The sequence below is a fragment of the Pseudopipra pipra genome, chromosome 24, assembly GCF_036250125.1.
Source record: "Pseudopipra pipra isolate bDixPip1 chromosome 24, bDixPip1.hap1, whole genome shotgun sequence".
NCBI classification, from domain to species: domain Eukaryota; kingdom Metazoa; phylum Chordata; class Aves; order Passeriformes; family Pipridae; genus Pseudopipra; species Pseudopipra pipra.
This window is the reverse complement of record NC_087572.1, coordinates 6,348,794-6,363,900: the sequence shown is the minus strand read 5'-3', so window position 1 is coordinate 6,363,900 and position 15,107 is coordinate 6,348,794. Positions and strand designations below refer to the sequence as shown.

Sequence of the window (15,107 nt, the reverse complement as noted above, 5' to 3'; positions counted from 1 at the left end):
TTGTCAAGTCCCGCCTGTGTATTGTATTATATTTATTATATTATATCTATTAGATTATATTATACTTTATTATATTATTAGAGCTGTCAGGCCGAGCACTCTCAGGCTGGAACCATCAGCTCCTCAGTTGCTTGGGTAACCTCAGCCCGTCCCCTCGGACCAGGAACGGGGCTGCAGGAGCAGGACCGCACGCGACTGTGACTGTGGCAGGAAAGACAGTTACAGGCACAGCTGGTGGCACTTAGGGTGACAAAGCCCGGGGGGATTCAGGGAGCTCAGTGACAGTGTTCCCAGGGCCAGCCAGGCACGGCGGGTGGGGACGGGCAGAGTGGCTGCCCGCTCCTGGGGTGGTGGGGAGGGGGAAAAGGTGGGTGTGAGGAGGGGTGTGTTGGGGTGCAGGCAGCGGGGTGGGCACGGGCAGGGCTCAGGCGTGTGTCCCCCGCGGGTGCTGGGTGAGAGATGCGTGTGGGTGCAGGATGAGGTGTTTGCACCCTCGTGGGTGCCGGGGGTGCGCGGGTTGGGGCAGCGCCCCTGCCCTCCTGCCCTGCCAGGCCCCGGGTGGGCTTCGTGTGTCTGACTAAACATCACCGCGTCCCCTGCGGTGACACCACCGGGGAGCCACCGGGCTGCTGGGCCCGGCGGGCTGCGGGCAGGGCCGGGGTCGGGGACGGGTCGGGTTTGGGATCGGGGTCGGGGTCGGGGCCGGGTCGGGATCGGGGCCGCCGCAAGGTGGGCGGGGGGCGTGGCCTCCTTCGAGGGGGCGTGTCTGCCCGCGGTGGGCGGGGCCGCTCGCGGGATGTCCCTCGGCGGGGGCGTGGCCGAGGCTCCCGGGGGCGTGGCCCGTAGTGAAGGGGGCGTGCCCCGCGTTGCCCGGGGTGACGCGCGGATGCGGCCGGAGTCCGTGACGTCACCCTCGGTGGGCGGGGCCTCTACCCCCTCCCCATTCACCCCCCCTCGCGCCCGGAGCGTCCCGCCGGCGCCGGGCCAATCAGCGCGCGGGGGGGGCGTGGCCGCCGGGCGCCTCCGGCCAATGGGGCGGCGGTGGCGGCCCCGGGGCTACAATGGGGGGCGCCCGGGGCGCACGTGGGGCCGCGGCGGGGCCGGGCGGGGGTCGCGGCCCGGGCCAGGCGGGGGGGGCGCGGGGCCGGGGTTGGGGCCGGGGGGCTCCGCTCCGCTCCATCCCGTCCCGCCCCGCCGCTGCCCCGCGCGGCGCGAGGGCACTCCCCTCCCCCGCCCTCCCCCCGCCCCTCCGGGCCCTCCCCCTGTGTCACGGCGGCGCCCGCATTCGGGAACGGGCACGGCGGAGGGAGGGAAGGAGGGAGCGAGCGAGCGAAGGAACGCACGAACGAGCGAGCAGCCGCTCCAGCATGTGGCCCGCCCGCGCCGTGGCGGCAGCGCGGCGGCGGCGGCGGCGGCGGGCAGGTGCGCGGCCGCTGAAGCGGAGCGGGGGGGCGTAGGGGCGGGAGCCCGCCCGCCGCCGCCCTCGCCGGCGCTGTCAGGTGCGTGCCGCCCGCCAGCATGGCTCCGCCGCAACGCCGGACCTAGCGCCGGGCCGCCCGCGGGAGGCTGCGCCCGCCGCGCCGAGGGCTTCCCCCCCCAGCTCCGTCCCGCTTCTCCCCCGCCCAGGTGCCCCGGAGCGCGCCGGTGCCCGGCCGAGGATGCTGCCCGCCGCCGCTCGCCCCGGTTCATCTGTTGCTGCCTGAGCCAGCCCGATGGATGCGGCCGCCCCCGCGCCCTGCCCGCCCGCAGCCGCCCCGCTGGCCGCCGAGCCGGGAACCGCTCCGGAGCTCCGCGGCTGGTAAAAACCGAACCAAAACCAAATCCGAACCAAAAAAACACACCCCCGCTTCGGCCGGGGCTGGAGAGGTGGCCGAGGACCATGCAGCGCGTCCCCCGGCTCGGCGCTCCCGGCAGAGCCGCCTCCTAGAGCCGCCGGACTCGGGGCTCCCCCCGCCAGGACCCGAGCGGCTCCTCCTTCCCCTCTCCCCTCCAGCCGGGCAAGGAGCCCGCCTTCGCACTCCTCTCCCTCTCGAGATTTTGGGTTTTTTGTTGTGTGTTTATTTTTTTTTTTTTGAGTGGAAACCGCCCGTAACTCCGGGGGGGGGGCTGTAGGGGGACGGCGGGGAGGGGACCATGGAAGAAAAGCTCCAGGCGCATCAGGTGGAGATCGACCCGGATTTCGAGCCGCAGAGCCGGCCCCGCTCTTGCACTTGGCCTCTCCCCCACCCCGACTTGGCGACGGAGGAGGAGGATGGGGGCGCGGGGGGACCCCCGGCGCTGGCGGCCGGCGGGGACGGAGCCGAGAACGCGGCGGCCCCGGTGGAGCGCAGAGTCGCCGCCGCGCCCCCACCGCCCCCCGGCGCGGATGTGGGGCAGCTCCGCAAGGCCAAGACCTCCCGGCGCAACGCCTGGGGCAACCTTTCCTACGCCGACCTCATCACCAAAGCCATCGAGAGCTCGCCGGAGAAGCGCCTCACCCTCTCGCAAATCTACGACTGGATGGTGCGATACGTTCCCTACTTTAAGGATAAAGGAGACAGCAACAGCTCCGCCGGCTGGAAGGTACCTCACCCCCTGACCCCAACCCCAGCGCAACTTTGCCCCTCTCCCGAAGGTGTGCCAGAGCTTGGAGGCTTCTCCTGGGGCAGCCGGAGCTTGGCTCTGGTTGGGCGATCTGGGGGATCCCCGCTGTCCTCACGGTTGGGGAGATAAGGGCTCGGACAAGTTTTGGGGAGAGCCCGTGCCTCGTGGTGTTGCGTGTTAGAACCGGGGTGAGCTTGTCCCCGTGTCACCCGCCAGGCTCGAGCTGAGCGCCGGAGCGGTGCCACCGTCCTCCCGGGGGTCGGGGATGGCGACGGGCAGCGGGGTCGTGGCCACCGTCCTCCCGGGGGTTGGGGATGGCGACGGGCAGCGGGGTTGTGGCCGGCTCTCCCAGGTGTCCAAGCACCGGGGTGCGGTGAATGACAACCCCACGTCACGGCTCTCCTGTCCCTGCCGTGCCAGGTCCCCGCGTGCCGGTGGCGTGCCCGGGAGCACAGCCGGAGGGAGGGCTGTCCCCGAACAGGTGTCTCCGGGCTGGCTTGTACCCAGTGCGTCCTCCTGTCTCAGCCCCCGCCTTCCCCGGGGCTGCGTCCCCCTCCCGGGGGGGGCTGTGCAGGCAGCACACGGTCCCCTCAGCTCCAAGCTGGCATTCCCCGGCTCCGATCCCGGCTGGCACTGTGGGCTCGTTAGGATTCCCTGGCAGGGACAGTATTCCCGTCTTGCTTGGTGGGAGCTGGGGATCCCTGGCACCGGCAAGGGCACGGGGAGTGCTGGGTCTGGGGGTCACCCTGGCCCCTGCCCCTCCGGCTGGTGCTGCGCTGGGAAGGGGGAAGAGATCGGCTGTGTCCAGATGGTGTCAGTAAAAAGGAGTCGGTTTCTCTTAAGTCCTCCCCTAAGCCCTGTCACCTCCAGTGTGATTAGTGTGTGACGAGGCTCCGGGGGCTCTTACACCAGCCTGTGGCCCTGGCACGCGAGTCCTGGCTCCGGACCCGGCCCACCTCAGGGGGTCCTTCTTAGGTGAAAATGGGGCTCTTTTGGGGCAGGAAGGCTGGAATCTGTGGCACCTATATCCAGGCTGTGTGGGCTGGTGTTATGTGCAGGCTGGGCACCCACTCGTGATGGGTGGGCAGAGGGCAGCCGGTGTCCCCCTGCTGTGGAGATTGGCCAGGGAAGGGTGTCGGGGCTGTGGAGGTGGCAGGAGGTGGTGGTTGTGTGGTGCCTCTCAAACCTCCACCTGGGGCAAGACCTGCACAGCCCTGGGCACGTGCTGGCAGAGAAGGGTCTCCCCAAGACTCACACCTGGTGGGGACAGCAGGGGACATGCACTCATGGGGTCTTGGAGATGTGTCGGGGAGGTGTGTGAAGGCTCTGGACTGGGGCCTGGGAGGGCTGGGATGAGGAGCAAAGGGATTCCCAGGCAGCCACATGTGTCAGTGGGGGCTTCGTGGTGCATGATATGCAAGGGGAGGGCAGGCTCAGGGTCCAGCTGCAAATCCAGGGGCACGTAGAGGGGCTGCTTGCTCAGATGGGCTCACCTGTGTGCACCCTGTGATGGGATGCTCTCTCCTTTCCTGGCCCATCTCCAGGTTGGAGCATGTGCCAGGGCTCTGCCTGGGCTGTGGGCAGGTGGCTCTGCTGCCAGGACTGCACTGCTGTGGGCTGGTTCCCCCATGGAAGCCTCCCTTGCCCTCACAATGGCACTGGGATTTGAACCCCCCAGCTGGGCTGAGCGAAGAGTCCTGCCTGACCTGCCTGCGCTCTGGGCTGGCCCGAGCGGGGTGCCCAGGGCAGAGCGGGGTGCCCTGGAGCCTCTCCTGGTGCTGCAGGTGCTCAGTCCTCAGCTGAGGATGGTGGTGTGAGGGCTGACAATAGCCCGGAGCGAGAAGCAGAGGCCCCCTTTGTGCAGTGGTTTCATCAGACACCAGCATGTCGGGGGTTAAACACCTTCCCGACAGCTCCATATCACTCCTGGCTGCCCCCTGCCCCCCCTCGGTGTCCCCTCCCCTGGGTGCCAAGGGAGCACCCAGAGCGCTGGCAGTTGGTTTTGGGGTAGTGGGCACTGGTGGCTGTTTCAAGCCCTGTAGATGCCGTGTCCCTCCGGCCCCAGGCCGGGGAGAAGCGTGGCAGGGCCACAGCATTTCCTCTCCCCGCACGGCAGAGTCACAGCGAGGTCTCGGCTGCTTCTGTAATGAGCCCCTTTCAGCCTCCTCGTGCTGGAGGGAGCGGGATGGTGGAGGTCTGGGGGCCTGGCCGAGGGCTGCTGCTCTGGCAGGACTTTGTAGAATCATGGAATGGTTCCACCCCCCTACCACAGGCAGGGACGCCTTCCACTAGCCCAGGCTGCCCAGAGCCCCATCCAACCTGGCCTTGGACACTTCAAACCCTACTCTTGACTTCTCCAAAACCTTTCTGCCCTGCTCTGGCACTGGGAGGACCTTCACAGCCATACCCCTTCCTGCATCCAGCTGGTGGTGGGGATGCTGAACCCACACCTGGCCACGGTGTCCCATGTGTCCCTCAGGAGTGTGTGCCCCAGGCTGGCTGTTGTCTCTCAGGTGGGCAGCATGCTGGCACGGGGTGTGTTTTGGGGTCAGGCCTCTCCTCCACCAGGCTGTGCTTTGCATGACATGGTTTCATAGTCAGAGACTCATGGAATGGTTTGGGTTGGAAGGGATCGTAAAGACCATCTCGTTCCACCCCCTGCCACGAGCAAGCAGGGACACCTTCCACTGTCCCAGGCTGCTCCAAGCCCCATCTGACACTTCTAGGGATGGGGCAGCCACATCACTCATGGTGAACTCATGAAACTGAGGCACAGCACCCAAACCCCTCGGCTGTGCCCAGTGTCGGGACCAGGACCCAGCTGGGTGTGATGGGGAGCGTGGGGGGGGCTCTGGCTGCTGCCCCCCGGGATGTGCATCCCCCCTGCCCCCCGTGCTGCAGGGGCTGAGCCAGCGTGTCAGGCTTGTGCACCGGGAGCTGCTGCTGCTGCTTCCCGATGCAGGGCAGCGGGTGCCTGCTGACTGACAGTTCTGCTTAATTAGGGAGTTGTTATTTTATCAATTCCAAAGCGCTTGAAGTTTTCTGCTCCAGCTCACGCTTCCCTCTCGTTAATGGGAAACCAACACCCTCCGTCAGAAAGGCAGCGGCACTGATGCATTTTAAAGGGTTCTGCTTGCTCCGGTTTGACATCCAAAATATAACAATCAAGCCATCAGCTGGTGGATGCCTGTTTGATGCGGTTCTGACAGCACTGAAAACCTTAATTTCCTAGCCCTCCCTCCTCCTCCTCCTCCTCCTTTCTCTTGCCGGGTCGGCTGAGCGGCAGCACGGGGGGCCGGGGCTGCCAGGGGCTGCCAGGGGCTGCCAGGGGCTGCCAGGGGCTGGGGGCCCACGGGAGTGCTGTGTGCTCGGGGCTGGGGGCTGCCATGCAGAGACACCCCCCACCGAGTGCCACCGTCCTCTTGCAGGGCATGATGGAAATGAATTAGGGAGAAAAAGGTGTGGAAATTGTATTTGGGTGAGAGTGTGGCCCAAGTGCCCATTGCTGCTCAAGGATTTGGGGGGTTTGGGGACCAGGGTGCTTTCCCTCCCTGCTGCACGTGGGGACCCCTGAGCTGTGACCACGGGGGCAGAGCCTGGCTGGGCACCCCAAGGGCATCCTCCAGGGGAGCAGCTCCTGGCTCTGTGGCTCTGTCACTGGTGCCACCCCCTGCCCCAGCCCCGGCCCTTGCCCTCTTGGATGGGGACAGTGCCTCTGGAGCCTTGCCCAGTGCAGCTGGAGAGGCTCCAACCCAGCACCTGGACCGATGGGGACGACCTTCCCCTCATGGAAGGCAGTCAGGGTGCCAGTGAGGGCGGGGGTGGTGCCATGGGGGTGGCACAGGGATGAAGAGGGGGCTCACGGGGGGGATGGGGTGACCGGTCTCTGGGGTGCACAGCTCCTGTTTGTGCTGGGATTAGCCCTGGGGGTGCCCCCCGGCTCAGGGGGCTCTGTGGGGGCACGGCCCCGGGACCTCGGCTGAGTGGGGGCTGCCCGGTGGGGGCTCCCGTTGGGGCGGTTTGGCTCAGCTCAGCTCAGTCACGTATCCCATCCTCTCCATATATGGAGATTTTTCCAGCAGCACGGAGAGCCTGATGCTCCCCGGAGAGCTGCCCAGGGCCGGGAGCAGAGGGGCTGGGAGCGTCCGGTCATCCTGGGGACCACTCAGGGCCGGGAGGAGCTGCGGCTCCTTCACCTCAGGGACCCCCATCATTCCCAACAGCTCCTGGATAAGCCGCCCTGGCTCTCTGGTCCCCACAGGTGCAACACCCCTGGGATCCCCTCATGTGAGGGGACCCCTCTGACTCTTTCCTACAGCACAGGCAGGGTCCCCCCAGATGCTGGACTGGGGTCCCTGACCCTTCAGCACCCCAGGCCTGGAGTGGGTGTCTCCTGCCTGTCCCTGGCTTCTCACAGGGATGGGGGAGCCCACTGGCATCCCCCTGAGCTGCCCTGATGCGCTGCAGCACTGCCAGCGGCGTGGCCGGGAGGAATCCCCTTTCCTCCTTCCCACCTCATTTTTCTCTCTCCTTTTGGAGGTTTTCATCTTCTAATATTTTTTTCCCCTCTCTCCCCTCTTCTGGAATCGCTTCTCATGCAGCGCTAACTGCTGAAGTAACACAAACCTGCTAAATGGTCCAGCTTTATGATAGCATAAAAATGATACTACAGCAGCGAGTGGGGCTTTATTAAACCCCAGGGAAAGGCTCCAAATGAACAGCTTGCTCTGCTCTTAGCTTCCCCCCTACTCTCCCCCTTTATTTTTAATAACCACTGGAATATAAACTACAGTTAAGATCCCGTGGACTAGAAGAGCGCTCGCAGCCCAGCGTTCTCTCCATCCATCCCCCGTGGATCCCTGTGTGCATCCCTCCCTCTGCTTCCCGGTGCTGGGATGAGAGGACCAGCATCCTGGCCTAGAAAATGAATTTTATAATTAAAAAGCCTTGTAAATATTTTTCTAGGGAGGCTGTTCTCCCAGTCAGGCCAGACGTGTTGTGGGAGTGAGCTCGAGCTCCTTGGCCAGGCTTCCCATCCCAGTGGGACCCTCACTGGGATGCTGCTGGCAGTGGGAGGTCCCCTGGGTATAGGGAATGTGGTTGGACACCAGTCAGCCCTGTGTCCTCACACAGGGACCCCACAGGAAGGGGATGAATCTCCCTTTTCCAGTGCACCAACATGTTCTGGGCACGGTTGGACTTCCATCCCCAGGCTGCCTGGGGTTCATCCCAAGCCCCACATCCATGCCCTTGGATGTTCCATGGGGATGCTCTGGAGCTGGGTCTGGATCTCCCCTTGCCCTGCCACCCCCCTGCACCCCAGCCCTGCCTGCGGGGAGGCAGCTGCCTGCCCCTGACCCCCTAGTGGGGTCCCTGCTCCTCGCTCCCATTACTTTTAATTAGCCTGACACTTCCTGTCGGCTCCCACCGAAGGTGCCTGATTAGAGCCGAGGTGAAAGGCACTTTGGGTTATGGAAGGACACGGGAGGCTCGCCTGTCTGCCGCTCAGGCTCATTTTGGACAGCATCTGTTCATTATTATGTGGTGCCTTGGCCGGGTGCCAGCCCAGGAGAATTGAAAGCCCCGGCACAAAGCTCGCTTTCACCCGCCGCAGGGAGGAGGAGGAGGCACCCGACGCTGGGGGGGACACGGGGACCCCCAAAGCAGGCTGGTCCCTTCCCTCCCAGCAGGGCTACTCCAGCGTCCTGGGGCATCCTGAGCTGCTGCCTGCTATGGGTCTGTGGGGTGTTGGAGAATCACAGAGTCACAGACCGGCTGGGGTTGGAAGGGACCTTGAAGGTTGTCTTGTTGCAACCCCCTGCCATGGGCAGGGACACCTTCCACTAGCAGGTGTCCATTCCCCAGAACTGCTGCTGTCCTGTGGGCTGGGGGGGGACAGCAGCAGGGGGCTGCCCCAGGGGTTTGCAGCAGGATGGGGTGATAGTGGGTTCTGCGTCCTGGTGCTTACTTTGTCAGCAAGGGACTCATCCTTCCCCTCCCCACCACTCCTGTGCCACCCTGTGCATCTCTCCATGCCAGTCAGGGCTTGACAGCAGGGAGGCTCTTGGGCTTTGCTGCTGGGGTTGGTGGCACTTTGTATGCACCCAGCCAGGGATGCCAGGATGGGCAGTGGTGCAGCCCAGCTTGCTGCTCCCCTGGGGCCATGGGGCCAAGGAGGTTGCCCAGACAGCCCTGGATGCTGGCAGTGGGGTGGCTCCCCCCCGGCTCCCCTGGTGCAGGCAGACCCCTGCCTGTGCCTGCCCACAGCGATGCTGCTGGGCACCCACTGCCTGTGCCCACACGTCTCCATTGGCACGTGTTCCCTCACCCTCCTGTGCGTGTGTCCGGCTGTGCCAGGCTCCCCACACACGCTCAGCCCACGCCCTGCGCTCGGATCTGCATCAGGGTGCAAGGGCAGCGTGGGAAGGACCCTCGGACACACCTCGGGCCAGCTCGTACCGGGCACTGCACCCACTCCTGGGAGCGTGGGCTGGTGGCAGTGTCCCCCTGTCCTCGGGGACACAACATGATCACGCTGTGGGCAGTGGGTGCTTTTGAAGACGTGCCCGTGGCTGGGTGGGTGGATGGGGTGGGGAGCCCAAGCCGGGGGTGCTGAGCAGCCAACCTTGGATTTACTTGGGAAGGGGGACAAAACAAAAAAAACACCAACCCCAAAACCCCTGCAAAAAAAAAAAAAAAAACCCACAAAAAACAATCGAAGAGATAAAAAAAAGGCAACACCACCACGGAGGAGAAGAAAGGCGAGGGTTGTTCGCAGCCGCCGCCGCCTGGCGCGGTGCCAGCCCGGGGACGCTCCGGAGCAGACATGCCAAGCTGTAATTGCAGACAGGCTCATTTCGGGAGACGAGACGGTTATTTTTAACTCGCGTTAAGGTAATGCACTGATCTCCTGCCTGTGGGTTCAAAAGTTCAACACCCCGCCCCGCCCCAAAACCCCCTTTGCTCCCCCACCCCACGCGGGTACCCCCGGCGGGGCTGTGGGTGTTCCCCCCGGGAAGTGCATCCCGGTGCCCACGGCCCCCATGGCTGGGCAGCCTGGCACTGCCAACACCCTTGCCCTCCTCATGGCAGCCACGGTGTCTCCCGGGGAGTCTGGCTCATCTCCTGTGGGACTGGGAGGAGGCTGCAGCCAGGCCAGCCCTGGGCTGTGGAGGAGACGTGTGTCTGGGGGGCTGTGCCAGCCGAGGTCCCCGAGGAATGTGCTGGGGATGGTGCTGTGTGCCAGGGTGCCAGGTCCTGCTTGGAGCCCGCTGGGAAAGCCTTGCACTGCTCTCGGTGGTGGCACTGCCTACTCTCCAGGTCCCCGAGCACTTTCCAGTCGCAGCCCCGTGCTCTGGTGACTGTGCTGCCCCGGGGATCGCTGGCACCTCCTCCGGCAGCCAGGCTGGCAGGGCAGGGTGAGTGTGGCAGGACATGGGTTCCTCGGCCTGGACAGGGTTCCTCCCTGCAGGAGGGTTGAGCCTCTGGGCCACCTGTCTGTCTGGAGCAGACCCCAAGCCTGATGCTTCCAGTGCCGTTCGGTGCTCCATGCTGGGTATATATGGCCACCTCAGCACTGGTTTTTTATTTAAAAGATACTGCACAGTGCCAGGAGGGCCTGGGTGCCCTCGGCTCCTCCGGGAGCAGCTTTGCTACCCTGGGATAGGATGTCACGTGGTGCCAAGCTGGGGAGGCTGGGGATGAGCCTGGCACCTGCTCCCCACCCCTCTGCCCAAACCATCCGAAGGGAAAGTGGAGCAGAAACGCCCCAAAACGTGTCAGGTTTGGATCTGCAATAGCCGTGATTAATCCTTTCCCTCCCCACCAGCCTCCCCCAGGATTCAGCAGCTGGGAGCCGGCGGGCAGGAGGCCCTTTGTGCTCCCGAGCAGGAGCAGCGTGGCCGGCCCCCTGTCCCCAAACGCCCTCTCGCCCGGGTTCTGGCGTCAGCGCTTTGCCAGCCGGCCGGGAACTCCCCGCGTGGCTGAGATGGCTTTTGTGCTCGGCTGGGACCGGCAGCTGCAGGTGCTGGGATCGGCATTTCCCTCCCGGGGAGGGAGCTGCTCTCGGCAGCAGCGCTGAGCTCCGGGTTTGAGGGGAGCCACGGGGATGAGACCTTCTAACCATGCTTTGTGCATTTTGCTGCTCGCCCGGGCTCGTCGCTGAGCCCGGTGGCAGCACAGCCACCGCCGGAGCCGATAAATCAGGGAGAGGAGCCCGGCTGAGTCGGGGGCAGTTGTGGGGCTGTTGACCAGAATGAGTTCAGTGGGGATGGCAAAGCAGGAGCTGTGGGGAGCCTGGCATGGCCTGAGCCACAGAGAGCCTGGCCAGGTTATTCCCAGACTGAGACCCTGGCCCAGCCGGGGGCATTTCCCGGCCCAGCAGGGCAGCTCTGCGGGGGGGACGTGGCCGTGTGCTTTGCTGTGCGGATCCAGAGAGTGGGAAGGGCTGCCTGGCATCCCCCGCGCAGGGATAGGGAACGGAGGGGGGGGTACCACTGGCTCCGTACTGGTATCTGTCCCTGCTGGGGGGAGTGGGCACCGTGTCACGGCACGATGAGGTCTGGAGCATCCCCGGAGCCTGCCCGGGCCCTCGGGTGTGTTTGGTGGCGCGGGGTCGGAAACACCCACCGTGATCTGTAAGGATGGGAGAGACGGGCAGAGCAGGACTGGGACTGTGCTTAGTACCACACTCAGGACCACGCTTTGACCACCTTCAGCAGGGGGTCCATTGGCTCCTTCCTGCTGTGGTTGCAGGGCACCGGGAGCCATCCCATCCTGTGGCACAGCCGGTTGGAGCTCTGACGGCTGCTGGGGGTGGGTTTCAGCAGGATGAAGGTGGGCAAATCCTCGGCTCTGCCCGGCCACACCCCCAAGTTCAGGTAGCCGGGACAGCGGCCATCCCCTCCTGCCTGCATCCTGCCTGCCTCCTGCCTGCATCCCGCCCGGCCAGCAGCCGCTCTCCCCTCCTGTCCCAGGTGGAACGTGTGTGTGGGATGCAGGGAAGGAATTCACAAGCTCGTGAAGCGACAGGCTCATAAATTTCAGCTTTTTTTTTCGAGACTGTCAAACCTATGCCTGTCCCAGGGATGTAAGACAGCATTTTATTGCTGCCTGCTTGATGGTTGTTCCCTTCTCCTCCGTGGCTGTGATTTATCTCTGCACTTTGCGCTGATTGGATTAGAAGTTTAAATGCTAAGGGTGCATAACAATATATTTTTCTTATTAATATTAAAAAATCATTATTGGATTTTTTATAGTTCTGTTTTGAATTGAATCCCCTTGCTTGATTTATTCTCTCTCCCAGAGTAGAATTTAATGCTAATAGGAACAATCATTGCTTTGTTTTGAATCTTTGACTGTTTGGAAAACTTTCCCTGCAATGGGAAATTACAGCATTATTAAGAGTCCATTAAAAGAGGGTTTGCCCATTCCTGGCTATTACCTGCGAGCTGGAGGGAAAACAAAAAGCCAAGGCAAGGAGTCTCTTTCCCAGGGTTTGTGCTTGTTCCCTTCCCGAGGTGTGACTCAGTTATGGTGCTGGTTGTCACAATCAGCTCTGTTCTGTCGCGGGGATTAACGGAGGGCCCCGTTGGGTCGGTGCTGGGTGCTGAAGTGGCAGTGGAGTTCACAGGTGAAAGACAGAAGCTGGTGGGGGACTGGGAGTGGCTCCTCTTCCCCCTGGATTTCATAATTTTCAGGCACATACGGGAAGCAGGAGAGCAGCCTGAAAAAATCTGATGTCTTCAGCAGTGTGTCCCCGCGGCTGTGGGTGTCAGACAGAGGGATGGAGGGTGCTGATTTCCTCCCTGTGACACCCTTCGTCCTGCTGTGGATTTTAAACCCTCTGCCCCCACGAGGGGACCAGCCAGTGCCCACCCAGCCCTGGGACCCACTATGTCCTTGTGGTTGTGCCCGCTGTGCCTTGTGTTCTGGCAGCTGCTGGATAGAACACAAGGCATAATGCTGGGCAGAGCCCCGTGGGCAGCCCTGAGGAGCAGGGCCAGGCAGGTGGGACGGGGCAGGGGCCGGGGACACCATGCCAGGCAGCTGGAGACGTGCCTGGGCTGCAGCAGGGAGCTGTGCCAGGCTTGGCAGGGCTGGCAGGGCAGCACAGCCTGCCTGGGCACGGCAAGGCAGGCCTGGGCACCACGGCCCTGGAGCGCTGGGGGAGCCAAGGGTGGGGTGTGGGGTGTGGGGGGCACGGGTGGGAGCGGCAGGAATGTCGGCCTGCAGGAACCTCCCTGCAGTGCTGTGCTGTGCCAGACCACTACCCTGCACCCCAAAACCCGCTCCTGGCACCCTGTGCTCTGCTCCCCAAAGCCTGCACCCCAAATCCTGCACCTCAAAACCTGCACTCGGCACCTCATGCCTTGCACCCCACACTCTGCTTCCCAAACTCTGCACTCTGCACCCCAGGACTTGCATCCTGCACCCCTCATTGTGCTCTCCAAAGCCTGCACCCCAAATCCTGAACCCTGCAGCCTGTGCCTTGCACCCCTCACTCTGCTCCCCAAACCCTGCACTGTGCACCCCAGAACCTGCACTCTCCACCCTTTACCCTGCCTTGTGCTCCACAAACTGTGCTCCCTGCACCCGACACTCACACTCTGCACCCCAAAACTTGCACACTGTTCTCTGCATCCTGCACCCCAAAACCTGCACCCCAAAGCCTGCAGCCTGCACCCCACCCGCCCAGACCCCCACCATCCCGCACCCACTCCCCCAGTGCACCCTGTACCCTGAACCTGCATTCTGGGAAACCCACCTGTGCTTGCCAGAGACCCCGAGCTGTGCCCACCGCCCTCTGCCCTGAGCATCATGTCCTGGGTGAGCTCTGCCCCTTGGAGTCAAGATGGGGCACTGCCGCCTGCCCAGAGGTGGGATTCCCAGTTGGCCCAGTGCACTCTGAGCACTGGGATACTTGCTCTTGCTGGGACTCTGTGCCAATGCCCACGAGCCCCAGTGTGCTCAGCTCTGCCTCCTGACCCCTCCGTGCTCTGTGGGTTATGGGGTGTCGCTGGGGGGAACCCCTGCCCCCCCCGGCCCCATGGCACACCAGCACCAGCAGTTGGGATGCCACACCAGGTGGGTCTGGGGGTACAGTGCCGTTCCTTCCTGGGTGGGGTGGGGATCCCCAGCTTCCCAGCAACGTGTCCTCAGGTGTCCTCCCATGTGCCAGGACCTCCTGGCTGAGGTTTCCCGCTGCCCATTCTAGGCCAGGCAGTGCTGGGATCCCGGCAGGATCCGCTCACCCCCTGTGCAGATTTTTTGGCTGAGCCTCTCTTGTTTTCCCTCCGTCCTGGAGCCTGAGCCAGCCACACAATGGGAGGCTCCTACCAGTCCCCGTGTCAGTGGTGAGGCCAGAGGGCTTTGAGGGGGGGACCTGGTGGGGGGGAACACGGGGTTACCCCAGGGATGCACGGTAGGGTTGGGGCAGGTACCCCTGTGCCCATCCCTGAGGGGCAGGGACACCTCTCCATGCCCATGTGGGGCTCAGAGGGGCAACCCCACAGCTGGGGATTGGGGAGTGAGGTGGGGAGATGTTGGGTCCAGTGCTGTGGGAAAGCTGGGGTGCAGTGCTGGGAGATTTGGGGTGTGGACTGTGCAGTGTGGGGTGCAGGGCTGGGAAGTGGGGGGTCCTGCAGCTGCCACAAAGCAGCAAAGGGAGACACAGGGCTTGCGGGGGCCCCAAAGCTGCCAGTTTAGCCAGCAAAGTACCCAGCTGCAGGGGTCTGAGACAGGGACCCCAGCCAAGATGCACGGGTGGCTCCTCAGCCAGGGACAGGATGCCTGGGGTCCCCTCCTGCCTCGCTGAGGCACCCCCATGGTGGCACAGCCCCAGGGAGGCAGGACCAGTGATGGTCCTTGGGACCCCCCTCCCTGCCCCCAGCCCTCCCCACAGCCCCAGTCCTGCTCCTGCCTGCAGAGAGGGAGCAGAACCGGGAGGTCCTGCAGTTATCCTCGTGCCCTGAATAATTCATGGCAGCAGACTCCAGCAGAGCCTCTCCCTGCCCTGCTCCCAGCAGCCACCCCCCAGCACCGCCTGGCTTTGGGGGGGCCAGGAAAGGGGGGTCCGGGCCGGCTGGAACAGTGGGGTGGGACAGAGGGGGGTCTGTCAGCTGTGATCTGCTGCCAGGATTGGGGGCGACGTAGGCAGGGGATGGGGGATTGGGTACCCCCGGGACCATCACTGCCTTCCCACTGCCTTCCCACTGCCTCCCCCCTGTGCCTCAGTTTCCCCCTTGTCACGATGCTGGGGATGCTGGAGGGAGCTGGATCGACACGTAGGTGGTTTTGCTGCCTGGCTCAGGACTCCCTACCTTTTAGGGGAGGGTCTCTGCACAAACTCACAGCCCCCCAGCCCCTCCAGCCATTCCTGCAGAGCTGGATTTACCCCAGGAGGGGCCAAGCCCCCATCCAGCTGGGATGTGGCTGCGGGGCCGGGAGCAGCGAGGGGTTAAACGCACTAAAGCCGGTGTGAAACTTTTGGCGGAGGAGCCGCAGGCAGAAAGTGCATTTGTAGC

The 15,107-nt window shown here is 64.0% G+C and overlaps 1 protein-coding gene across 2 annotated transcripts in view; it reads left to right on the top strand.

Moving 5' to 3' along the window:
* The first annotated feature begins 1,213 nt into the window (after nucleotides 1-1,213).
* FOXO6 (forkhead box O6) overlaps nucleotides 1,214-15,107 on the top strand; it is a 37,856-nt gene continuing 23,962 nt past the window's right edge. The window contains exons 1-2 of one of the 2 annotated variants that reach the window (XM_064635285.1): nucleotides 1,214-1,499; nucleotides 1,627-2,562. In XM_064635285.1, the coding sequence (XP_064491355.1) occupies nucleotides 2,134-2,562 (429 nt within the window). In that variant the 5' untranslated portion in view covers nucleotides 1,214-1,499; nucleotides 1,627-2,133. Of the gene's footprint in view, nucleotides 2,563-15,107 lie in introns of both variants that reach the window. The other variant, XM_064635284.1, reaches the window with a different exon arrangement.